The 27,577-nt window shown below is 38.2% G+C and overlaps 2 protein-coding genes across 2 annotated transcripts; both read right to left on the bottom strand.

The window, feature by feature from the left end:
• Positions 1-2,238: 2,238 nt before the first annotated feature.
• On the bottom strand, positions 2,239-4,437 carry LOC134289050 (uncharacterized). Its single transcript, XM_062855051.1, has 2 exons — positions 3,709-4,437; positions 2,239-3,546 (listed from the first exon to the last, which is right to left on the bottom strand). The coding sequence occupies exons 1-2, from the start codon at positions 4,414-4,416 to the stop codon at positions 2,998-3,000; spliced, it is 1,257 nt and encodes a 418-aa protein (XP_062711035.1). The 5' UTR covers positions 4,417-4,437; the 3' UTR covers positions 2,239-2,997.
• An 11,496-nt stretch (positions 4,438-15,933) lies between these two features.
• Positions 15,934-17,755, bottom strand: LOC134286174 (uncharacterized). The gene is made up of 2 exons (XM_062847749.1): positions 17,171-17,755; positions 15,934-17,008 (listed from the first exon to the last, which is right to left on the bottom strand). The coding sequence occupies exons 1-2, from the start codon at positions 17,753-17,755 to the stop codon at positions 16,460-16,462; spliced, it is 1,134 nt and encodes a 377-aa protein (XP_062703733.1). The 3' UTR covers positions 15,934-16,459.
• Between the last annotated feature and the right edge of the window lie 9,822 nt (positions 17,756-27,577).

Genomic DNA, 27,577 nt, shown 5'->3' with positions numbered 1-27,577 from the left:
ATTTCTACTGAACGACACATAGAGTGGTAAAGATTTTGAAAATATTTGTTGGAACTCTACTGTTCATAAATATGATTACCGACCTCTGATGATTGTTTATCAAAAAATCCCTTCAATATTGCGAATTGCCAATTCTTTATAGATAGGGTTGTTTCGGTTGCTTCGACAAGTGATAGCAGGGATCGATGGACCTTACAACCCAAACTCGGAAGAGCATATATGAAGTTGTTGAAACGAGATTGATAAAAATCAGTTCAAATTTTACGCAGTTCACTATATTAGAATATCTGACCCCATAACGATTGAATTAACACACCTCCGTGCACCCACCGTAAAATTTCACGTGGTCTATGAGCAGTCCCTGAGAATAGACCACGTCTTGTCAGCCAACATTGGTATGTATCTGAATTGATCCATTGAACGAAAACGTAGGTAAACGATTTTTTCTAATTTATATAGTTTTGAAGATTTTGGATCACCCTAACAGCAACAAAAACACAATTATAGTTTATTTAAATATCAATATATGATTTAAGAACCCCCAAATTAAAAGGTTAATCAAAACCTACGTTCAGAAAGCACATCGTGATAGCTTATTATCGATTATTGTTACATGCTTTCCATAATAGCGATAGATATCTTGACAAAACTAAGACGATCTCATCCAATCACACCATTTCAGATTCCTGAGATGTAATAATGCAGAAGGATGGGTCAACGATGTATGGGAAAATTAAAATTTAATCGTAATAACTCCGAACAAACTTTTTCAATTCTCTTTCGCGTCTAAAATGACTGCATAAAATTTTTGTGCGACTGGTTGCTCCCTCACGCACTGTAATGTGGTTGAAAGTTGAATGGGATTCAGTATGAAAAATTTCAGTTACTTGCATGTTTTTGTCAAATTTTACATGCATGATAATAAAATATAGCGTGTGTAGAAGTTTGTAGAAAATTCTTTGTCGAAAATCGTTAAGGTATATGTGTTTGTGAAAAAGTTGTATCGTCTTGGTGTTGATCGGCCTCCAGCGATAGTGAAGGTCAAGCTGTCAACTGAGAGGTCTGATATTTTCCAGCTCTGCCTATACGTTGAACATAACGTCGGAATATGTGCCATCAATAAGTTTAAAGTCAATTCAATGATGGCTCTGATAAAATTCTAAGTAAAGTATTCTCATGATTCAGGAACATTTCAGCTCACGTCAACGGAAACGTCATGAGTACATATTCGACGAGAAAGGCACTATCACCACTAGGTGGATCAATCCGGGTTTTTATTTATGGATTAACCACATGTCAACGTCTGCCTCAAGTCATGGACTACTAATGCGTGGGACTCTCAGGCAACATTTTTTGATGTGCTTATTTTTTCTACCACTCAAGCTCTGATTACAATCAAATCGTTGAAACTCGTTAGGTACTCTTATTCTCTGAAGCGGTACTTTGAGAGCCCGAAAAGTGAAACATTTTCGATATTGATTTTTGCAAACTGTCAACTAAATCCAATGAATGAAACCTCGTGATCGGAAGATGTTATCCATCTGTATAACAGAGCACATTTATGTTATGTATTGTGCTGCGTCAATTTGTGATGTTCCTAATTTGTGCATTTATAAGGTTCTATGTGTCGTGATGTGTTTATCCTTGGTAGTAATTAATTTTCTTTTGTTTTTGTAACATGGCGCCCAACTAAAAAACCCCGTGTACGCAAATGAGTGCTAGTTGGAAGGATTATAACGACTGTTTCAATGCCATTTTATTTTTGTGGACAGTTAACCTCCATAAAAGTAAAGTTTAGTAAAGGTTGGATTTATTCGTTACGTGATTTGGAGAGCAGTTTGGCTCTTGGTTTGGCTTTCGGGTAACAATCTTTAGTTTTGAGTTGAGGTGTTTTTTGGGGACTTGTTAGTCCCTTGGTTAGTCCTGTTCACCGCTACGTTTCTGGAAAGCATTGTGGCTTTCGGGTAGCATAACTCATTTTGGTTTGTTTTGAGTTTAGGTTAAGTTATTTATCTTTATCGTAGTGTTAAGTATATGGCCTTAACACTATTATTATGAAGGATATGAAGCATATGGGAGCTGAATTTTTCGTGAATCGGTGAACGATTCACGAAAAATTCTAGCTCAAACGTTGGATTGTGTTACGGGTATAAATATTTGTTACATTAATAAGACAGAATAATTGTTAAATGTGTTATGAATTTTATATTCGTGCATTCTTTGTGTTATAAGTATGTTTTATTTTAACTAGTAAATATTCCCCGAGTTTTAATACACATTTATAGGGTTCTGGAAAGATAGAGGCCCATGAAATGCAATCCAATATTGATTGCCAACTTTCAGGCCATTTCGGGCAGAGGTCAAGTACTAGAGATAAAAACATTTCCCTGTCACGGACTTCAAGTTATTGAGCTCAAGTGTCGAAACCCCAAACGGGATGCCCGATTAGGATTAGTTTTCCTAGAACAAGTTCCTAGTAACAAGGTCTTCATCAATTAATTCCTGCGGCATATAATTAGTAATTGGATCTCCAACGTCGATGTCATCAAAAGCCGATAGCGACAGAAATTCGGGATCAGAAGTGGAGGTGAGCAGGACATCGCAGCAGAGGCAGACCCAGAGGCTCATGGCGGCGCAGCCTTAATAAGTAAATAAAGGAAGTCGGCAGAAATTTGATATCGGCGCAGGCCAAGGCGATCGCGGGCAATCGCCCAGGGTGGAAATTTTTCAGGACTTAAAATAAATTATGTGATTAAATGTACGCATGAGTATTTTATTATAAGTATATTTAATATTACCTTGAAAGTATTTTAAAAATATAATATATCTGTTGAAGAAGGAAAAAATGTTCAAACATCTACAAAATAGGCAGTTACTTTGAAATTACAAATGGAATAAAAATTACATGGTTACGCAATTTACAAAATATATACAGCATTTTTTATAGAAAATATATACAAAATAAATACAATTGTGAAGAGTATCAGTCAAACGTATTCAACCATACTGAACGCATTCAACCACGCAGTCCGGTAATCGCAAACAAAACTCTTCAATGGCTCCAGACGACACTTTCGCACACCAAAACAGCTCCAGATATTTTAACTGAGGATACAGCTTCGCCAACGTTGCCATGTCGTTATCGGTAAGCCACACGAAAAGCTGCAGCTTCAACCGCTTCAGGTACCTGATCGGCGGCATGCATTCCGACTGCACATAAATGGACTTCAGTGTGAGCTCCTCCAACTGACCCAGGTTGCCAAAGTTTTTGAAAAAGTTGGCACTTTTCATATGGCCTCTAGTGAGGTCATCGGCAATGGTCAGTCGTCTCAGCTCTGGAAAGTACTGACAGGCGTTGATAAGATTGCCATTCCTTTCCAATCTGATGCTAATGTCGTCCACGTTCGGCAGCAGCTGTTGGAACCCTTGGAAGATTTTAGCTTCGTTGTCCTCCATGATCAGGTTGAAGCTAAACTTTTTCACGCTTAGCAACGGCTTTCCTTGTAATGGCATTTGACGATAGCTATAGGCAAAAATGCTCAGATTCTGTTGAGTAAAGAAGAAAAAGAGTCAGGCAGTTAGCACATGTCAGTGTTCCTGAACGCGCATTTCCACAACTTTCCTTGCGGATGTTATCTCCAGTAAAAATGCAGAAAAAATGAAGTAAAGCGGTTGTTCATGGAAGAGTTCGCTGTATCTCTTACTCACCTTTAGTTTCTTCAGCCGCTCCAGTTGCTGGAAGGTATCCGAATTCGGGTTTCTTAGTTTTAATTCCAAACTCTCGATCCCCGAACACGTTTGGGTTAAAACATCCAGGAACAGATCGTTGACGTAGAAATCCAGCCTGACGTCCTTCAAGTACTGGACACCGTTGAAAAATAGCCGCAGTGCTTTGTCGTTTTTGGCACAATTTCCCCATGTGGTTAGTTTCAGTGCTTCAAGCATCGGAAACCGCAGATTTTCAACCGAAAAATGGCACTCATCAGATGGCATTCCACAGGTTCTCGGAACCTCAACCAATTTAATAGCGTACTGTGAAGTGCTGGACTTTGTATCCGGTTGAAACAACTCCAGCGGCACGTTGTTCGATGAGTCTTGCAAACACTTCAACACCGGTACGCTCCGGTCGTACTTTAGGAACGATGCATCCACGGTGACGATCAACTCCCGAATGTCCGGTACACGAATCATCACATTCCACAGTTGCTCCTCGGTAAGTCTTGTTAAACTATGGAATCTCTTCAAAGCACCACCAAACAGGTCCAAAATTTCGACGATCATGTCAAAGTTCATCTCGCTAAGAGAGTTCGTCCAAAGGTAAATGAACACGTTTCTATAACGTCGACTGCTGTTCCGGAAACAGTCGACAATCGATTGATCCCAGGTTGAATCGATGCAGAGCCTTACATGTTTCATATAGAATGAATTGAAGGCGATTTCGCTCCATGATTCGCACACTAGCGAAACCGATTTACGATCGCGCAACGTTAGATAGGAAAGAACTTGGTCTAAAACTTCCGTAGGAAACTCCATGGTTAAACGTAATTTAGCTATCACGAGAAAAGTAACAATCGAGAATGAGGTAACCATCTGATGGTACTTTTCATTTTAATACTAATAGGTAAGAGAAAGAAGCACATATAGGTATGCTTTTGCTTTAGGAATCTTGCTTTTGTTCCTGTTTCTAGGTAAATTTTGATAAATTTGCTGTCCCGGCACACTTCATCCTGCTTTAGAGGGCGTGTTCCTGATTTTTTTTATTTATGGATTAACCACATGTCAACGTCTGCCTTAAGTCATGGACTACTAATGCGTGGGACTCTCAGGCAACATTTTTTGTTGTGCTTATTTTTTCTACCACTCAAGCTCTGATTACAATCAAATCGTTGATACTCGTTAGGTACTCTTATTCTCTGAAGCGGTACTTTGAGAGCCCGAAAAGTGAAACATTTTCGATATTGATTTTTGCAAACTGTCAACTAAATCCAATGAATGAAACCTCGTGATCGGAAGATGTTATCCATCTGTATAACAGGGCACATTTATGTTATGTATTGTGCTGCGTCAATTTGTGATGTTCCTAATTTGTGCATTTATAAGGTTCTATGTGTCGTGATGTGTTAATCCTTGGTAGTAATTAATTTTCTTTTGTTTTTGTAACATGGCGCCCAACTAAAAAACCCCGTGTACGCAAATGAGTGCTAGTTGGAAGGATTATAACGACAGTTTCAAGGCCATTTTATTTTTGTGGACAGTTAACCTCCATAAAAGTAAAGTTTAGTAAAGGTTGGATTTATTCGTTACGTGATTTGGAGAGCAGTTTGGCTCAAGGTTTGGCTTTCGGGTAACAATCTTTAGTTTTGAGTTGAGGTGTGTTTTGGGGACTTGTTAGTCCCTTGGTTAGTCCTGTTCACCGCTACGTTTCTGGAAAGCATTGTGGCTTTCGGGTAGCATAACTCATTTTGGTTTGTTTGAGTTTAGGTTAAGTTATTTATCTTTATCGTAGTGTTAAGTATATGGCCTTAACACTATTATTATGAAGGATATGAAGCATATGGGAGCTGAATTTTTCGTGAATCGGTGAACGATTCACGAAAAATTCTGGCTCAAACGTTGGATTGTGTTACGGGTATAAATATTTGTTACATTAATAAGACAGAATAATTGTTAAATGTGTTATGAATTTTATATTCGTGCGTTCTTTGTGTTATAAGTATGTTTTATTTTAACTAGTAAATATTCCCCGAGTTTTAATACACATTTATAGGGTTCTGGAAAGATAGAGGCCCATGAAATGCAATCCAATATTGATTGCCAACTTTCAGGCCATTTCGGGCAGAGGTCAAGTACTAGAGATAAAAACATTTCCCTGTCACGGACTTCAAGTTATTGAGCTCAAGTGTCGAAACCCCAAACGGGATGCCCGATTAGGATTAGTTTTCCTAGAACAAGTTCCTAGTAACAAGGTCTTCATCAATTAATTCCTGCGGTATATAATTAGTAATTGGATCTCCAACGTCGATGTCATCAAAAGCCGATAGCGACAGAAATTCGGGATCAGAAGTGGAGGTGAGCAGGACATCGCAGCAGAGGCAGACCCAGAGGCTCATGGCGGCGCAGCCTTAATAAGTAAATAAAGGAAGTCGGCAAAAATTTGATATCGGCGCAGGCCAAGGCGATCGCGGGCAATCGCCCAGGGTGGAAATTTTTCAGGACTTAGAATAAATTATGTAATTAAATGTACGCATGAGTATTTTATTATAAGTATATCATGTATATCATGAGTATATCATGAGTATTTTATTACCTTGAAAGTATTTTAAAAATATAGTATATCTGTTGAAGGAAAAAATGTTCAAACATCTACAAAATAGGCAGTTACTTTGAAATTACAAATGGAACAAAAATTACATGGTTACGCAATTTACTAAATATATACAGCATTTTTTATAGAAAATATATACAAAATAAATACAATTGTGAAGTGTATCAGTCAAACGTATTCAACCATACTGAACGCAATCAACCACGCAGTCCGGTAATCGCAAACAAAACTCTTCAATGGCTCCAAACGACACTTTCGCACACCAAAACAGCTCCAGATATTTTAACTGAGGATACAGCTTCGCCAACGTTGCCATATCGTTATCGGTAAGCCACACGAAAAGCTGGAGTTTCAATCGCTTCAGGTGCCTGATCGGCGGCATGCATTCCGACTGCACATAAATGGACTTCAGTGTGAGCTCCTCCAACTGACCCAGGTTGCCAAAGTTTTTGAAAAAGTTGGCACTTTTCATATGGCCTCTAGTGAGGTCATCGGCAATGGTCAGTCGCCTCAGCTCTGGAAAGTACTGACAAGCGTTGATAAGATTGCCATTCCTTTCCAATCTGATGCTGATGTCGTCCACATTCGGTAGCAGCTGTCGGAACCCTTGGAAGATTTTTTCTTCGTTGTCCTCCATGATCAGGTTGAAGCTAAACTTTTTCACGCTTAGCAACGGTTTTCCTTGTAATGGCATTTGACGATAGCTATAGGCAAAAATGCTCAGATCCTGTTGAGTAAAGAAGAAAAAGAGTCAGGCAGTTAGGACATGTCAGTGTTTCTGAACGCGCATTTCCACAACTTTCCGTGCGGATGTTATCTCCAATAAAAATGCAGAAAAAATGAAGTAAAGCGGTTGTTCATGGAAGAGTTCGCTGTATCTCTTACTCACCTTTAGTTTCTTCAGCCGCTCCAGTTTTTTTTTTTTTTTTTTTTTTTTTGTTGGGATTTGAACCACTGCGACCATTACTTTGATCTATTGTGGTATACCCCTGTTTAGTTTCGCATTTGTTCAGGACGACGAGTCACCATTGAGGGTTGACGTCGTTTGCTGATTAAGCGAAGTACCCCAATCTGGGATGATTCTTAGGATAAAATCAACCATCAAATTGGGATTTTCCAACCAAATTTCAGAAGGATTTAGAATACCCTTGGTAAAATATTGTCTTCTACGCACAAATAGTGCTGGACAGTCACATAACAGATGGTGAGAGGTCTCAATTGCATAGTTACAGAATCGACAGACATCAGTTTGACATCGATTAATATTTTTCAAATGATATCGTGTCGGGCAGTGCCCCGTGAGAAGCCCAATAGCTATGCTCAGAGATTTTTTATTTAGGTTTAATAGTTTTTCTGTAGTTTTGTCATTCGGAGTTATGAACAGTTTGGATTGTCTTGATGTTTTCGTAGCAATCCAGTTTGATTGTATCATTTGATCCTCCCATCGCTTTACTTCCATTTGTATTTCACATTTAGATACACCACAGAATGGTTCTGGGCCTATGAATTGAACTTCAGAGCCTTCTCTGGCAAGTGTATCAGCTTTTTCATTACCTTCTATTCCACAGTGGCCTGGTACCCAGTACAGATTAACCTGGTTTTTAGCGGCCAACTGTTTCAGTAGTTCAATGCATTCCCACACCAGTTTAGACTGACATGTGAAAGATTTTAGTGCATTCAAAGCTGCCTGACTATCTGAAAATATGCAAATCCGTGTATACATGTACTTCCTCTTAAGGCATACAGACACACACTCCAGAATTGCATATATTTCTGCAAGAAAAACGGTTGTCCATTTTCCCATTGATATTGAAATATTCAGCCCTGGCCCGGTAATTCCAGCTCCAGTGCCATGATTCATTTTTGAGCCATCTGTGTAGAAAATAACCGATCCTGGTAAGATATTCGGTCCCCCCGATTCCCATACTTGACGATCAGTGTTGACCACTGTGTATGGTATATCAAAGTTCAGTCTCTTATCCATCCAGTCTTCGTTCATTACTACTAATTGATTAAAGGGAAAATCTTTCAGTATACTGAGATGCCCGACAAGATTACCTTCGAGTAATATAGTACTTCTTCTTAGCCTTAGGGCACTCTTTTCAGCTTCCTTCTGCACATATTGATGCAGTGGAAGTTTATAAAGAGCGGCATCTAAGGCCTTTGACGGTGTACTATGCATTGCTCCTGTTATAGCCATACAAGCCAAACGTTGTAACTTTTCTAGTCTTCTTTGTGTTGTATATTGTTTTGTCTTAGGCCACCAAACCAGCGACGCATAGACTATCCTGGGTCTTACGATAACCGTATAGATCCAATGAATCATTTTTGGTTTGAGCCCCCATTTTCTTCCAAACGTAGTTTTACTTACCCAAAGAGCACTCGTGGCTTTGTTAATTACATGTTCTAAGTGTAAGTTCCAGTTAAGTTTATCATCTAGAATTACTCCCAGATATTTAGCATTTGACGAGTATTTTAAGATAGATCCGTTAATTTTCAAAGTTTTCAAAGCAGGTTTTCTTCTGCGGGTAAATGGCACTAAAATTGCTTTTGAAGGGTTGATGTTCAATCCTTCGTTTTGACACCAACGCCAGGTGCAGTTTAGTGCAGATTGCATTCTGTTTGTTATGATACTGTCAAACTTTCCACGCACTATTATAACTACGTCATCTGCAAAACCGATGACTTCGAAGCCTTTTTCCACTAGTGTATTAAGAAGATCATCAACAACAAGTGACCATAGTAAGGGGGACAATACACCCCCTTGAGGACATCCCCTGGTAGTCTTTACAGTTATGGATGATTCTCCCAATTCAGCCGATACTTTCCTATTATTTAGCATTTCCATTATCCACTTTTTGATACAAGGATCGAAGTTTCTATTAGTCATTGAATTGTCAATAGAGCTGTAAGATGCATTATCAAAAGCACCTTCTATATCAAGAAATGCTACAAGAGCAATTTCTTTCCTGTTAAGCGTACTTTCTATTTTTGTAACTAGTTCGTGAAGAGCTGTGACTGTAGATTTATTGGATTGGTAAGCAAACTGATATCTACTGAGAGGATATCTTTGTAAATAATTTGATTTTATGTATTCGTCTATTATCTTTTCCATAATTTTGAGTATGGTAGACGTAAGACTTATAGGCCTGAAAGATTTTGGTTGTGCTTTGTCTTTTTTACCCGCTTTTGGAATAAAAACTACTCGAACTTGAGTCCATACTTTAGGTATATGCCCTAAAGTTAAACTGCATTTAAAAATACTAGTAAGGGAATCTAGCAACTCTTTTCCACCCTTCTGAAGAAGTGCAGGAAATATGCCATCCCTTCCCGGAGATTTGAATGGTTCGAAGGAGTTCACTGCCCATTCAACTTTGGATCGTGTGAAGATTGTATCCGGTATACTAAAGTTGGTGTCTACAGTCCGTATTGGCCTATGGTTTTCATCAACTCCCGTACCATCTTCATCATCACTTGATAGTAAACTTGATCCAGGGAAATGAGTTTCCATCATTATTTTAAGTGTTTCGTTTGTATCAACAGTGAAACTCCCGTCGGTTTTCTTCAAACTTCCCAGGCCATTTGAATGGTCTTTGGAAAGAACTTTTTGCAGTTTTGCTACATCTGGGGTTTTTTCTATGTTTTCACAATAATACCTCCAAGTTTTCCTTCGAGATTTTCTTATTTCTTTATTGTAAAGTGTAAGGGTTTTTTTATATTCATCCCATTTTCCCGAAACTTTTGCTCGATTAAAAAGTTTCCGGGATTTTTTCCTTAAGTTGTTTAAAGTTTTGTTCCACCAAGGTACATCTCTATTTGAGATTTCTTCCTTGACTGGACAAGTAGCATCATACGCCTGGATAATTTTTCCTGTGATATTTTCTGCAATTTTATCCAGTTGTTCCTGTGTTTCAATATTTCCATTTATTGTTACATTATTATTGGATTGCAAAATTAGTTTATAATTTTCCCAGTTGGTATTCCTAGGATTTTTGTAAGTCACTTTGGTTGGTTCACTGGCATTGTACTCAAACACTATGTGTTTATGATCAGATAAAGACTCTTCATCTGAAACATGCCAGCGCTTGATATTTGAGGAAAGCATTGGACTACAGATTGTTATATCTAAGACTTCTTTTCTAGTTTTGGTTTCAAATGTTGGCTGATTTCCTTCATTACATAAATCGATGTTGTTCGAAGATATGTACTCAAAAAGGTCTTCACCTCTTTTATTAATGTCGGTGCTTCCCCATATTGTGTGGTGGGAATTAGCATCGCACCCTATTATAAAATGTTTATTATTTTTCTTGCAAAAACTGACGAAAGCTGTAAATTCAGGTGGAGGTACCTTGTCCACATCCCCAGGAAAATAAGCCGAAGCTATGTATGCTTCAGTTTTTCCTCGGGTTGTGGGAATCTCCATGCGAACTACAACTAAATCTTTTGTGATAAATTGTGTGATAGGGACAAACTGTATTCCCTCTTTTATTAGTAAAGCTGTTCGTGGTTTTAGACTATTTTCATCAAATATAAGTTTTCCAACTTGCTTTGAGATACCTAGAACCTGGTTTTTATGAGCCCAAGGTTCTTGTATAATTGCTACGTTTATTTTTTCCTTTACAAATCTCCAACAAAGCACTCCGGTTGCTCCCTTAGCATGGTGAAGATTTATTTGTATAAATTTCATTATTTTTTTCATTGCTATGGTAAGAAAATGAAGTTTATTAGTGGACTTTTTATTCACTCCTAATAATCAATCTTATGGTACATTATGAATTGATCTGGTCCTCCGCTGGCCCAGATCTTGTTTGATTGTTTGTTGATTCTTTTCGGTCCTGAGGAATCCCAGATGCATTACAGTCCTTTGTAGACTCTAATGGACTCTGGTTCCTCTGAGAATTTGTATTATTGTAATCTTTGAAACGCCCAGAATGTTTTTGGTCTTTCAGAGTGCCTAATCTGTTTTGGTCCTTTGGCGGCCCAGAGAGAATTTGATCCTTTGAAAGGTCTGAACGATTCTGGTTCTTTGGCAGCCCTGTATCATTTTGGTCCTTTGGTGGCCCTGAACGATTCTGGTTTTTTGTCAGCCCAGAACGACTTCGGTCCTTTGGCGGCCCAGAATGATACTGGTCCTTTTGAGGTTTAGAATGGTTCTGGTCCTTTGGTGGCCCAAAACAGCTCTGGTCCTTAGACGGCCCAGAACGATTTTGGTCCTTTGGCGGCCCAGACCGAGTCTTGTCCATTTGTGGCTCAGAATAGCTCTGGTCCTTTGGCGGCCCAAAACAATTCTGGGCCTTGGACGGCCCAGAACGATTTTGGTCCATTGGCGGCCCAGAGCGATTCTGATCCGTTGGCTTTCGATCATCTGTGTTACTGTTTAGAGTTTGGCTTTCGGAGACATGTACCTTCAACGAGTTTCCATGAATTCCGCTTGTTCCCGGGACACTAAGATCTTGTTGGTTCCCAGTACTTACGAAATCTTCCGGCTCCTGGTCTTTGGTATCATCGCTCAAGCTAACTTTTCCATTCGAATCAGGTTTATACATACCCTTTTTCCGTAGAGTTGTCTGCCCAAACTTGTAATTAATTAGGAAATTACACGTTCTGAAATGTTGCATGGATGCCTCATCCACAGTGAAGTACCATTCAACGTGTTTCTCATAGAGAATGTTTCGTTGAATGATCCTCCATTTGTCTGTGGTCAGGCCGTCATTTTGACTCTCGATGAAAATCCTGATAGTGTCATTATCGTTGTTCACGCTTTGAGGAAAGAAACCTATCATCACGTCTAACCGTGGGATATCATCTGCCTGGACAACTGTTAATTCGGCGCCTTGCCATGGGTAAAGCGTAGGAATAACAGTATCCAGCCAATCCGCCGTTTCCGTGTCCTGACAGTTAATCAATAAATGCCCAGTCCGTTGCCAACAGTTGATGAACTTCGGCTTGAAGGACTCTCTTCTTTGCATCGCAACTTTTTCAAGAATGGACTCTTGTACCATGTCCATCTGTTCCGTGGTCAGCTGGAATTGTGGGTAGTTTTTCGGGAGAATTCCTACCCTCACCCATTTGGCCACTTCACTGTAGGTCGGCTGTTGATTCGCATTTTTCTCGTTTGTTGTTGTTCCTGATCTGATGTTATCCATCCGTTTGTTGACGGAATGGTGAACCTGAAGTCCTTTTTGCTTTTTGGGGATGGGATTCCCCTCACTGTTGCTGCTGCAGTTCATGTTGCGTGTTCTCTTCGGCGTCGACACTTGTTGTGGCATTAAAGCCATGGACAGTGCTTCCTCCCGATTATGCCCACTCAACAACAATTTTCTAAATCGCTTCTTCTTCGCTCCACTTAGCTTCGGCCTTACAACTTCGCTTTCTCGGTTTCTGGGATTCTCTGGAGGCATGTTGTGTACCTCCTTAATGGTTACATTCACTCCATCCTCTTCATCGTCAGAGTTCAGGATTGAAGACGAAACCGATCCCCCACCCCCGATATCTTCCATTGAGACACTTTGCAGAAGATCGTCTTCTTTTAAAGTATCTTCTGTTTCCATCATTTCCGCCGCTGCACTTGAAACTGGTTCTTCATACGACTCCATTACTTCACACAGCACTTCAATATTTTTCGGTTTCTTTTTTTTGAAATTCTTCCTTTTGGATTTTTTTTTTTTCAAATACTGTATTCAGACACACCGCGCACTAGGTTTGAGTGATCAGCAGATCCTCTCTTCACGCACAACAGTATCAGTCGCCCGATAGCACCAACCTCAGGCTATCGGATCTCCCGCTCTGCGATAGATCACTACTAACACACAATCGTAGTTGACGACAATGCCTCTATATTTTCGGTCCCCTCGCACGTCCTTCTGTTACCCCTTTCTTTAATTTTCACACAATGCAATTATGATCCACAGAAAATTGCACTTTCTTCCGCACTTTTTGGTGAGAATCAATGCACTATTTAGGTTTTCTTCATATGCACAGTGTAAATATGAGCTTCACGTAAATCTTCACAATAATTCCAACCCGATTGGAAGCACTTTCAAAGAAAATTTTAAGAAAAAACTGAGAGCCGCTCCAGTTGCTGGAAGGTATCCGAATTCGGGTTTCTTAATTTTAATTCCAAACTCTCGATCCCCGAACACGTTTGGGTTAAAACATCCAGGAACAGATCGTTGACGTAGAAATCCAGCCTGACGTCCTTCAAGTACTGGACACCGTTGAAAAATAGCCGCAGTGCTTTGTCGTTTTTTGCACAATTTCCCCATTTGGTTAGTTTCAGTGCTTCAAGCATCGGAAACCGCAGATTTTCAACCGAAAAATGGCACTCATCAGATGGCATTTCACAGGTTCTCGGAACCTCAACCAATTTAATAGCGTACTGTGAAGTGCTGGACTTTGTATCCGGTTGAAACAACTCCAGCGGCACGTTGTTCGATGAGTCTTGCAAACACTTCAACACCGGTACGCTCCGGTCGTACTTTAGGAACGATGCATCCACGGTGACGATCAACTCCCGAATGTCCGGTACACGAATCATCACATTCCACAGTTGCTCCTCGGTAAGTCTTGTTAAACTATGGAATCTCTTCAAAGCACCACCAAACAGGTCCAAAATTTCGACGATCATGTCAAAGTTCATCTCGCTAAGAGAGTTCGTCCAAAGGTAAATAAACACGTTTCTATAACGTCGACTGCTGTTCCGCAAACAGTCGACAATCGATTGATCCCAGGTTGAATCGATACAGAGCCTTACATGTTTCATATAAAATGAATTGAAGGCGATTTCGCTCCATGATTCGCACACTAGCGAAACCGATTTACGATCGCGCAACGTTAGATAGGAAAGAACTTGGTCTAAAACTTCCGTAGGAAACTCCATGGTCAAACGTAATTTAGCTATCACGAGAAAAGTAACAATCGAGAATGAGGTAACCATTTGATGGTACGTTTCATTTTAATACTAATAGGTAAGAGAAAGAAGCACATATAGGTATGCTTTTGCTTTAGGAATCTTGCTTTTGTTCCTGTTCCTAGGTAAATTTTGATAAATTTGCTGTCCCGGAAGACTTCATCCAGCTTCAGAGGGCGTGTTCCCGTTTTTTTTTATTTATGGATTAACCACATGTCAACGTCTGCCTTAAGTCATGGACTACTAATGCGTGGGACTCTCAGGCAACATTTTTTGTTGTGCTTATTTTTTCTACCACTCAAGCTCTGATTACCATCAAATCGTTGATACTCGTTAGGTACTCTTATTCTCTGAAGCGGTACTTTGAGAGCCCGAAAAGTGAAACATTTTCGATATTGATTTTTGCAAACTGTCAACTAAATCCAATGAATGAAACCTCGTGATCGGAAGATGTTATCCATCTGTATAACAGGGCACATTTATGTTATGTATTGTGCTGCGTCAATTTGTGATGTTCCTAATTTGTGCATTTATAAGGTTCTATGTGTCGTGATGTGTTAATCCTTGGTAGTAATTTTCTTTTATTTTTGTAACATGGCGCCCAACTAAAAAACCCCGTGTACGCAAATGAGTGCTAGTTGGAAGGATTATAACGACAGTTTCAAGGCCATTTTATTTTTGTGGACAGTTAACCTCCATAAAAGTAAAGTTTAGTAAAGGTTGGATTTATTCGTTACGTGATTTGGAGAGCAGTTTGGCTCTTGGTTTGGCTTTCGGGTAACAATCTTTAGTTTTGAGTTGAGGTGTTTTTTAGGGACTTGTTAGTCCCTTGGTTAGTCCTGTTCACCGCTACGTTTCTGGAAAGCATTGTGGCTTTCGGGTAGCATAACTCATTTTGGTTTGTTTTGATTTTAGGTTAAGTTATTTATCTTTATCGTAGTGTTAAGTATATGGCCTTAACACTATTGTTATGAAGGATATGAAGCATATGGGAGCTGAATTTTTCGTGAATCGGTGAACGATTCACGAAAAATTCTGGCTCAAACGTTGGATTGTGTTACGGGTATAAATATTTGTTACATTAATAAGACAGAATAATTGTTAAATGTGTTATGAATTTTATATTCGTGCGTTCTTTGTGTTATAAGCAGTGTTGGTAAAATCACACTCAAAGCTCACTCATGAACCGCTCCTGCGTGAGTAAATTCGCGCGCGATTCTGAATCATTTTCTCACGCGCGAAATTTTCATGCAAAATCTCGCTCTCGCGAGTCAAGCGCCGAAATCTCGTTCGCTTGTAAAACGAATCCAAATCAATTTTAACGACATCCAATGTTGTTGTACGATAGGTTTGCTTTTGTTCTATCATACAATCCTAAAAACTTCGATGTAAATAATAAGAACACCAAGAAATAACGCAATGAGTGAAATCGCGAGTCAACTCATGGATGATTTTTTTCGGCAGTGAGTTTGGCGAGTCAAGAATCGCTCGTGAAACAACTCAAGCATGAGATTTGAGAATTTGAGTTTTTACCAACACTGGTTATAAGTATGTTTTATTTTAACTAGTAAATATTCCCCGAGTTTTAATACACATTTATAGGGTTCTGGAATGATAGAGGCCCATGAAATGCAATCCAATATTGATTGCCAACTTTCAGGCCATTTCCCCAAACGGGATGCCCGATTAGGATTAGTTTTCCTAGAACAAGTTCCTAGTAACAAGGTCTTCATCAATTAATTCCTGCGGTATATAATTAGTAATTGGATCTCCAACGTCGATGTCATCAAAAGCCGATAGCGACAGAAATTCGGGATCAGAAGTGGAGGTGAGCAGGACATCGCAGCAGAGGCAGACCCAGAGGCTCATGGCGGCGCAGCCTTAATAAGTAAATAAAGGAAGTCGGCAGAAGTTTGACATGGGCGCAGGCCAAGGCGATCGCGGGCAATCGCCCAGGATGGAAATTTTTCAGAACTTAAAATAAATTATGTACCTAATTAAATGTACGCATGAGTATTTTATTTATAAGTATATTTAATATTACCTTGAAGGTTTTTTAAAAACATAATATATCTATTGAAGAAGGAAAAAAATGTTCAAACATCTACAAAATAGGCAGTTACTATAAAATTTTAAATAAAATAAAAATTACATGGTTACGCAATTTTCAAAATGTATCCAGCAAACATGTACAAAATAAATACAATTGGATCAGTCAAACGTACTCAAACATACTGAACGCATTCAACCACGCAGTCCGGTAATCGCGAACAAAACTCTTTAATGGCTCCAGACGACACTTTCGCACACCAAAACAGCTCCAGATATTTTAACTGAGGATACAGCTTCGCCAACGTTGCCATGTCGTTATCGGTAAGCCACACGAAAAGCTGCAGCTTCAACCGCTTCAGGTACCTGATCGGCGGCATGCATTCCGACTGCACATAAATGGACTTCAGTGTGAGCTCCTCCAACTGACCCAGGTTGCCAAAGTTTTTGAAAAAGTTGGCACTTTTCATATGGCCTCTAGTGAGGTCATCGGCAATGGTCAGTCGTCTCAGCTCTGGAAAGTACTGACAGGCGTTGATAAGATTGCCATTCCTTTCCAATCTGATGCTAATGTCGTCCACGTTCGGCAGCAGCTGTTGGAACCCTTGGAAGATTTTAGCTTCGTTGTCCTCCATGATCAGGTTGAAGCTAAACTTTTTCACGCTTAGCAACGGCTTTCCTTGTAATGGCATTTGACGATAGCTATAGGCAAAAATATTCAGATTCTGTTGAGTAAAGAAGAAAAAGAGTCAGGCAGTTAGGACATGTTAGTGTATCTAAACGCGCATTTCCACGACTTTCCGTGCAGATGTTATCGCTAGTAAAAATGCAGAAAAATGGAAGTAAAGCGATTGTTCACTGAAGAGTTTGCTGTATCTCTTACTCACCTTAAGTTTTTTCAGCCGCTCCAGTAGCTGGAAGGTATCCGAATTCGGATTTCGTAGTTTTAATTCCAAACTCTCGATCCCCGAGCACGTTTGGGATAAAACATCCAAGAACAGATCGTTGACGTAGAAATCCAGCCTGACGTCCTTCAAGTACTGGACACCGTTGAAGAATAGCCGCAGTGCTTTGTCGTTTTTTGCACAATTTCCCCATGTGGTTAATTTCAGTGCTTCAAGCATCGGAAACCGCAGCTTTTCAACCGAAAAATGGCACTCTTCAGATGGCATTTCACAGGTTCGGGGAACGTCCATCAATTTTATAGCGTACTGCGAAGTGGTGGACTTTGTATCCGGTTGGAACAGCTCCAGCGGCACATTGTTAGATGAGTCTTGCAAACACTTCAACACCGGTACGCTCCGGTCGTACTTTAGAAACGATACATCCACGTTGGCGATAAACTCTCGAATGTTTGGCACACGAATAATGACATTCCACAGTTGCTCCTCGGTAAGTCTTGTCAAACTGTGGAAGCTCTCCAATGCACCACCAAACAGGTCCAAAATTTCGACGATCATGTCAAAGTTCATCTCGCTAAGACAGTTCGTCCAAAGGTAAATGAACACGTTTCTATAACGTCGATTGCTGTTCCGGAAACTGTCGACAATGGATTGATCCCAGGTCGAATCGATACACAGCCTTACATGTTTCATATAAAATGAATTGAAGGCGATTTCGCTCCATGATTCGCACACTAGCGAAACCGATTTACGATCGCGCAACGTTAGATAGGAAAGAACTTGGTCTAAAACTTCCGTAGGAAACTCCATGGTCAAACGTAATTTAGCTATCACGAGAAAAGTAACAATCGAGAATGAGGTAACCATTTGATGGTACGTTTCATTTTAATACTAATAGGTAAGAGAAAGAAGCACATATAGGTATGCTTTTGCTTTAGGAATCTTGCTTTTGTTCCTGTTCCTAGGTAAATTTTGATAAATTTGCTGTCCCGGAAGACTTCATCCAGCTTCAGAGGGCGTGTTCCCGTTTTTTTTATTTATGGATTAACCACATGTCAACGTCTGCCTTAAGTCATGGACTACTAATGCGTGGGACTCTCAGGCAACATTTTTTGTTGTGCTTATTTTTTCTACCACTCAAGCTCTGATTACAATCAAATCGTTGTAACTCGTTAGGTACCGTAATCCGGGGTAACAATGATCAGAATTTTCGATCTTTCATGAATAATTTTCTTGTTAAAGCAAATGTTACATGATTTATATTTTTAAAACAAGTACTGGCTCTCTGAATATGTGTTAAGCTATACGAAAAAGTATTGTGAAACTTTAAATCATGTAAAAATAAGCTTTTTAATCTAATTTTTCATTTTGTAGATTTGGGGTAACATTGATCATGCCAGTCATCAATGTTCGTTTGTGTTAAAAATACCCTTACTTACTAAATTCGGGGTCGCTGATTTCGAATATGTTGTCCAAATTTTTACAAGTTATGTACTTTTTGAGTTATTTTAAGATTAACATCCTCCAAACCGCGAATAACGCCTAAAGGTAGGCAATTGCTTAAGGAATTGATAGTCTACTTTTAATAAATTGTATATTTTATTACAAAAGAGCATTTTCATAAAAGTTTCCTTCATTAAATCCAACTCTAGGATATCATATTTAAGTAATACAGTGATTTCTATCCTCATATTGTATCTAGTATTCATGCCAAGCATGAATGTTTGACAATGTATTTCATTGCGTTACGAAACACAGTTATGGAAAAATCGATTTATTTCAATGTTTACGGAATTCAATTTTGAAGAATTACATGTCATTTAATAGCTAAATAACAGCAGATTACGATATACCATTCGATAGCAGAAACTGATTCAAAGTAAAATGCTTGTTTGAACATTTCATGAGGTCGGTCAAGCCGATCAATGTTACCCCGCTGATCAATGTTACCCCGGATTACGGTACTCTTATTCTCTGAAGCGGTACTTTGAGAGCCCGAAAAGTGAAACAATTTCGATATTGATTTTTGCAAACTGTCAACTAAATCCAATGAATGAAACCTCGTGATCGGAAGATGTTATCCATCTGTATAACAGAGCACATTTATGTTATGTATTGTGCTGCGTCAATTTGTGATGTTCCTAATTTGTGCATTTATAAGGTTCTATGTGTCGTGATGTGTTAATCCTTGGTAGTAATTAATTTTCTTTTGTTTTTGTAACATGGCGCCCAACTAAAAAACCCCGTGTACGCAAATGAGTGCTAGTTGGAAGGATTATAACGACAGTTTCAAGGCCATTTTATTTTTGTGGACAGTTAACCTCCATAAAAGTAAAGTTTAGTAAAGGTTGGATTTATTCGTTACGTGATTTGGAGAGCAGTTTGGCTCAAGGTTTGGCTTTCGGGTAACAATCTTTAGTTTTGAGTTGAGGTGTTTTTTGGGGACTTGTTAGTCCCTTGGTTAGTCCTGTTCACCGCTACGTTTCTGGAAAGCATTGTGGCTTTCGGGTAGCATAACTCATTTTGGTTTGTTTTGAGTTTAGGTTAAGTTATTTATCTTTATCGTAGTGTTAAGTATATGGCCTTAACACTATTATTATGAAGGATATGAAGCATATGGGAGCTGAATTTTTCGTGAATCGGTGAACGATTCACGAAAAATTCTGGCTCAAACGTTGGATTGTGTTACGGGTATAAATATTTGTTACATTAATAAGACAGAATAATTGTTAAATGTGTTATGAATTTTATATTCGTGCGTTCTTTGTGTTATAAGTATGTTTTATTTTAACTAGTAAATATTCCCCGAGTTTTAATACACATTTATAGGGTTCTGGAAAGATAGAGGCCCATGAAATGCAATCCAATATTGATTGCCAACTTTCAGGCCATTTCCCCAAACGGGATGCCCGATTAGGATTAGTTTTCCTAGAACAAGTTCCTAGTAACAAGGTCTTCATCAATTAATTCCTGCGGTATATAATTAGTAATTGGATCTCCAACGTCGATGTCATCAAAAGCCGATAGCGACAGAAATTCGGGATCAGAAGTGGAGGTGAGCAGGACATCGCAGCAGAGGCAGACCCAGAGGCTCATGGCGGCGCAGCCTTAATAAGTAAATAAAGGAAGTCGGCAAAAATTTGATATCGGCGCAGGCCAAGGCGATCGCGGGCAATCGCCCAGGGTGGAAATTTTTCAGGACTTAAAATAAATTATGTAATTAAATGAACGCATGAGTATTTTATTATAAGTATATTTAATATTACCTTGAAAGTATTTTAAAAATATAATATATCTGTTGAAGGAAAAAATTTACAAACATCTACAAAATAGGCAGTTACTTTGAAATTACAAATGGAATAAAAATTACATGGTTACGCAATTTACAAAATATATACAGCATTTTTTATAGAAAATATATACAAAATAAATACAATTGTGAAGAGTATCAGTCAAACGTATTCAACCATACTGAACGCATTCAACCACGCAGTCCGGTAATCGCAAACAAAACTCTTCAATGGCTCCAGACGACACTTTCGCACACCAAAACAGCTCCAGATATTTTAACTGAGGATACAGCTTCGCCAACGTTGCCATATCGTTATCGGTAAGCCACACGAAAAGCTGGAGTTTCAATCGCTTCAGGTGCCTGATCGGCGGCATGCATTCCGACTGCACATAAATGGACTTCAGTGTGAGCTCCTCCAACTGACCCAGGTTGCCAAAGTTTTTGAAAAAGTTGGCACTTTTCATATGGCCTCTTGTGAGGTCATCGGCAATGGTCAGTCGCCTCAGCTCTGGAAAGTACTGACAAGCGTTGATAAGATTGCCATTCCTTTCCAATCTGATGCTGATGTCGTCCACATTCGGTAGCAGCTGTCGGAACCCTTGGAAGATTTTTTCTTCGTTGTCCTCCATGATCAGGTTGAAGCTAAGCTTTTCCACGCTCAGCAACGGCTTTCCTTGCAATGGCATTTGACGATAGCTATAGGCAAAAATACTCAGATTCTGTTGAGTAAAGAAGAAAAAGAGTCAGGCAGTTAGGACATGTCAGTGTTTCTGAACGCGCATTTCCACAACTTTCCGTGCGGATGTTATCTCCAGTAAAAATGCAGAAAAATGGAAGTAAAGCGATTGTTCATGGAAGAGTTCGCTGTATCTCTTACTCACCTTTAGTTTCTTCAGCCGCTCCAGTTGCTGGAAGGTATCCGAATTCGGATTTCGTTGTTTTAATTCCAAACTCTCGATCCCCGAACACGTTTGGGTTAAAACATCCAGGAAAAGATCGTTGACGTAAAAATCCAGCCTGACGTCCTTCAAGTACTGGACACCGTTGAAGAATAGCCGCAGTGCTTTGTCGTTTTTTGCACAATTTCCCCATGTAGTTAGTTTCAGTGCTTCAAGCATCGGAAACCGCAGATTTTCAACCGAAAAATGGCACTCATCAGATGGCATTTCACAGGTTCTCGGAACCTCAACCAATTTAATAGCGTACTGTGAAGTGCTGGACTTTGTATCCGGTTGAAACAACTCCAGCGGCACGTTGTTCGATGAGTCTTGCAAACACTTCAACACCGGAACGCTCCGATCGTACTTTAGACACGATGCATCCACGGTGACGATCAACTCCCGAATGTCCGGTACACGAATCATCACATTCCACAGTTGCTCCTCAGTAAATCTCGTTAAACTGTGGAATCTCTCCAATGCACCACCAAACAGGTTCAAAATTTCGACGATTATGTCAAAGTTCATTTCGCTAAGAGAGTTCGTCCACAGGTAGATAAAAAGGTTTCTATAACGTCGATTGCTGTTCCGGAAACTGTCGACAATGGATTGATCCCAGGTCGAATCGATACACAGCCTTACATGTTTCATATAAAATGAATTGAAGGCGATTTCGCTCCATGATTCACACACTAGCGAAACCGATTTACGATCGCGCAACGTTAGATAGGAAAGAACTTGGTCTAAAACTTCCGTAGGAAACTCCATGGTCAAACGTAATTTAGCTATCACAAGAAAAGTAACAATCGAGAATGAGGTAACCATCTGATGGTACGTTTCATTTTAATACTAACAGGTAAGAGAAAGAAGCACATATAGGTAATGCTTTTGTTCCTGTTTCTAGGTAAATTTTGATAAATTTGCTGTCCTGGCCGACTTCATCCAGCTTCAGAGGGCGTGTTCCCGTTTTTTTTATTTATGGATTAACCACATGTCCACGTCTGCCTTAAGTCATGGACTATTAATGCGTGGGACTCTCAGGCAACATTTTTTGTTGTGCTATGTTTTTCTACCACACAAGCTCTGATTACAATCAAATCGTTGAAACTCGTTAGGCACAAACTCTAATTCTCTGAATCGGTACTTTGAGAACCCGAAAAGTGAAACATTTTCGATATTGATTTTTGACCCAAAGAAGCAAATAACGATAAGGAGAATATAATGCAGGGTTGTTACAACCGTGAGAATTTCGCAAATTTCCGCAGATTTCGCGATTTTTGCAGATTTACCCCTGGAATTCGGCCCTCGCGTGAATTTGAACCGGGCTGGATTTGCAATTCCGTCATGCAAAATCTGATGAGCGTACACGATTTTACTCTGATTTCCATCATAGTTTTGATGTGTGAAATTGCCTTCTTTTTATCTACCAACCAGCGAGTGACGAATTTCTTTGACGTACTTTGATCTGTGAATCTTGCATGCGATAATACTAAGAGTTAAGCCATTTTGGTCATTGAAATAACTTTTCTTCAAGTTGATATGAATCCTAGAGACTTTGGATCCTTGGCAATTTGTTTCAGTAATAATTGAATACGAAATTCATCTAGCAAACTGTGAACTAAACTAGCTTAGTTACATCTGTGTAGTTTATTGTTATAGCAATGAACTTCATTTTTCATAATTAGTTTTTACAACATATTCAAGTAAAACATGCAAGCACTCTCTCACCTTTATAAATGATCATCTGACATAACATATAATATCTATTGGATTTACAGGAATGAACCAATTCTCGAGCTCTACACCGAACACTTCTTAGTAATTCCAGGAAATCATCAAGGGTTTTCTTCAGCACGCTAAAACCGCTCAACACTAAAATGCGTTAGACCTTCTCATAAGTGCATAATTTTAAGACCTCTCATAAAATCTTTAACAGTTACACATCCACAAAGTCTGCTCGTACACAATTCCAGATGCGAAATGTCTAAATCTAGCTCTAGATTGTCATACAAAAATAATTTAAAATTTACACATATTCTTCTACTATTATCTTTGTAAATAAACTTTCATCTGTTTTTGGCTTTCATCTTAAAAATCCCCAAAATATCTGTTTCGTAATGCATGATTTTTTTCTAAAAAAAATCCTATAGAAATATAGTTTATTGCATTGCTAACTGAACTGCGACAAAGTGCGGAATCTCGAACAAAAGTGCGATATTGCATCAAATCGTTCCGGTGTCTTCACCGCACTTATTCATCGTGAGCTAATGAATAAGTGCGGTGAAGACACCGGAACGATCTGACGCAAAATCGCACTTTTATTTGAGATTCCGCACTTCATCGTCGCACTTATAGGCGCGCAATGCGCAATATCGAAAGAAATTACAGAAAAAAAAAAATCAAAGGAGTTTCTGATAGAACTATAAGAATTTTCAGTTGAATTGTCAGTTAAACCACTTCTGAATTACTGGAATCCCTTATAAAATTGGATGAAACTCCACAAAGTATTTCTTTGGAGAAAACCAGCAAGATTTTTTTTTTGATTGCAACATTATCTTCCAAGATTTTTTCCAGAGTTTCCCCCAATTATTGCTGCAGCAGGCTTCTCCTGAGCGCTTAGTGCGCATGGAAATTCTGCTCTTTGAACTTACACCATCGGCATCATAGATAATTTGAAATCATTTTATCTTAGTTGATAGAAGCCCTCTATTAGAGGAATTCCACGGAGTCATGTCAGTCGATCCTGAGCGACCATTTCAAAAATATCTGAAACTTTGCACAGTTTTTCAATTTCATCTAAATCGCCATTTTTCGTTATTAAACCTTCATATTCACTCACGACTAACTTTTCAAAAGGGTGTATGCGAAAATAGTTCAAAAATATTCTAAAAGCTGTACAGCAAAAACGGATTGTTCGATTGTTATGAATTTTTCAGCAAAGTTAGATAACTAAATGATGATTCCTTAGAAAATATACACTGTAAAAAATTTCTTTTTTTACTTTAAAAAAATATGATCTTTGTCACAAAAACTGAAATATCTCAAAACCCTATCTTTTTACCAACGTCAATTTTTTAGGGGAAATGGCCCATTATATCAGCTATCTACCATAAAATTTTGGTGATGGTAAACTGATAAACAAAAAAGTTATGACATTTCAAACATTTCACAATTTTTACATTTAGTAACAAAAAAAAAATTTTTTTCTGTGTAAATTATTTCGAGAATTATATTTTGATGCTGATTTTATTGTAAAGGCTACCGCCTGAATTAAACAAGTTGTTTTCATGATATTTTTGTTTGATTATTCATAATTACTATAGTATCTATTTGAAACTTAGACGCGATCCAGTGTTGTGATCAAAAACATTGAGAGTGTCATACTTTTTATTGTACGTGATTGGTGATACAATCCCTTGATAGTGTTGAAAAGCTGTTGATTATAAGAAAAATGGAATTAAAATTATTTTGAAGAGAAAAGCTGTATAATAAAAGTTTTATATACGCGTATACGTCTAGTTTATCTGCAAAAAAAATTACCTCTTAAAGAACAGACTTTATGATCGGAAGAATGTGAGTAACTCGCCCAGTTCACACTAACACCACCTGGTAGAAATGTTTCACGAAACACTGCGTTGTGCAATATCGTCATCAGAAGGCGCTAGTGTGAAACGTCAAACGCACGATGGGCGCTCTTCTGGTTATGAAAGCCACAACCAAGATTCAAAATGATCGTTAAAGGCGTGGTCAATGAAAATTTCGTCAGTGTTACGTTTGTGTGTCTGTATACATACCATGACAATGCTCACGAAAAAGCAAAGAAATACTTCGCTATGGATATTAAAAATTTATTAGTAATTTTTTTCTTCGGCCAAGCAAACAACACCAAACTAGTCAGTTAAAACTAATAAGTGATTTTGTTTATTATAATCTAACGAACAACATGAACAGTCGCTTTCTCAAAGGTCTTCAACTCAACGCTCTCTTGTAGACCGTTTGATAAAAAAAATGTTCAAAAGAGTTACGAAATCTCACCGAAAGCACCATAGATAAACTGAAAGAGACTGGTTATGCCCAAATGCCCACATTGAATACAAATTTACTTGCACGTCCTGCCGTCTAGACTTTGACAAACGAGCCATCTGTATATCATCGGTAAAGCAGGGCGCAGGAAGTTCTAAAACGACAACAACTGAGAAATTGCCAGAAGTGCTAAGTGCAGAGAGTCATGCCACCGCACCATCAGCGACATCTGTTTAAACAATTTAATCACGCCCCTTTTCAAAAATGTTTTGGAATATTCTTCAACATCTATACCCATTTCAATATTTTTAACGTTGCAAAACACGCTTTCAACATTCATCTTGAAGAAGAGGGAAAACACTTGTCCTCAAATGTAACAGCAAATTAATGAATAAGGTACACCGGGGCAAGTTGAAACGGGTGGGGCAAGATGAAACAGCGGGTTAACATGATGTTTTCTAATGATAATAAATAGTTTGATCGCCGTAACGCATAGTTTTTGATTCAAACAATCTTTTAACGAAGGATAAATTACCAAATTGTATTGAAATCTGTTTCAAAACTTCGTGTTTCATCTTGCCCCACCCATTTCAACTTGCCCCGGTGTACCTTAAACGACTAATGCGTGGAGGGCGTGATAAAATCGGAACATTACTGTACATATAATATACATAATACATAATAAAAACAGCTTGTTTTACTCACGCACGGCCATTAACAATAAACTCAGCATCAAACTGCGATTTCCGGCCGAAATAATTTACACTAAAAAAAAATATTACTAAATGTGATAATTGTGAAATGTTTTAATTGTCATAACTTTTTTGTTTATTAGTTCATCATCACCAAATTTTTATGGTAGATTGTTAATACAATGGACCGTTTTCCTTAAAAAATTACGTTGGTAAAAAGATAGGGTTTTGAAATATTTGAGTTTTTGTGACAAAAATGATATTTTTTAAGTTTAAAAAAGATTTTTTTTCACAGTGTATATTTTCTTAGGAATCACTATTTAGTTATCTAACTTTGCTTAACAATAAAATCAGCATCAAACTGCGATTTCTGACCGAAATAATTTACACAGAAAAAAATATTTACCAAATGTGAAAATTGTGAAATGTTTGAAATGTTATTACTTTTTTGTTTATTAGTTTACCATCACCAAATTTTTATGGTAGATTGCTAATATAATGGACCGTCTTCGCTAAAAAAATTACGTTGGTAAAAAGATAGGGTTTTGAGATATTTGAGTTTTTGTGACAAAAATGATATTTTTTAATGTTAAAAAAGATTTTTTTTCACAGTGTATATTTTCTTAGGTATCACCATTTGATTATCTAACTTTGCTGAAAAATTCATAGCAATCGAACGAACCATTTTGGCTGTGCAGATTTTTGAATATTTTTGAATCATTTTCACATATACCCTTTTGAAAAGTTAGTCGTGATTCAAAATTAAAATTTGATATTGAAAAATGGCGATTTAGATGGAACTGAAAAACTGTGCAAAGTTTCAGTTCAATAGAAAATCATGAATTAAAAAATTTGCTTAATTTTGATGCTGTTGCTTGGAATCGCTCATAGTCAAAATGATCGGTACAGGCAAAATTTTCACTTTTCAAAAAATGTTCAATTAGCTGTAACTTTTCGAAAAATACATCAAATATTTTCAAATTTTCACTGTAAGTTGATTAACTAGTTGTGTATCAGTGGACAAAATTTGGAAGAGATCGGGCTCTTCTGCACGAAGTTATAAGCATTTTCGGAAAAGGTATAATTATCCGACTTTGAGCTGTTATATCTCCGGATTCAATGAACCGAATGCAATGAAATTTTGTCCATTTATGACTTATGAACATTTATGCTCATTATATAGCTCTAAAAAACGTATGACTCAACTTGAAATTATTAACAAGAGAAAAAGTTATAGCGATTTCATTAACTTTATGATTATTTAGTAAATTGGTCTATTTTTAACATGCATCCCATTACTCTTACAATGATTTGCCGCGTATGTTGTTACTTTTTTTTAAACATACCTGTATTCAAGACAATTAGAGGGAACTTGAATGAACTATAATTAGCATCTGAAATTTTGAAAAAAATTATGAAAATTTGGTGTTATATTAGGAAAATAATC

Source organism: Aedes albopictus, chromosome 2, assembly GCF_035046485.1.
Source record: "Aedes albopictus strain Foshan chromosome 2, AalbF5, whole genome shotgun sequence".
Lineage (NCBI taxonomy): Eukaryota > Metazoa > Arthropoda > Insecta > Diptera > Culicidae > Aedes > Aedes albopictus.
Note: the sequence above shows the minus strand (reverse complement) of the source record. Positions and strands in the feature narration are given on the sequence as shown.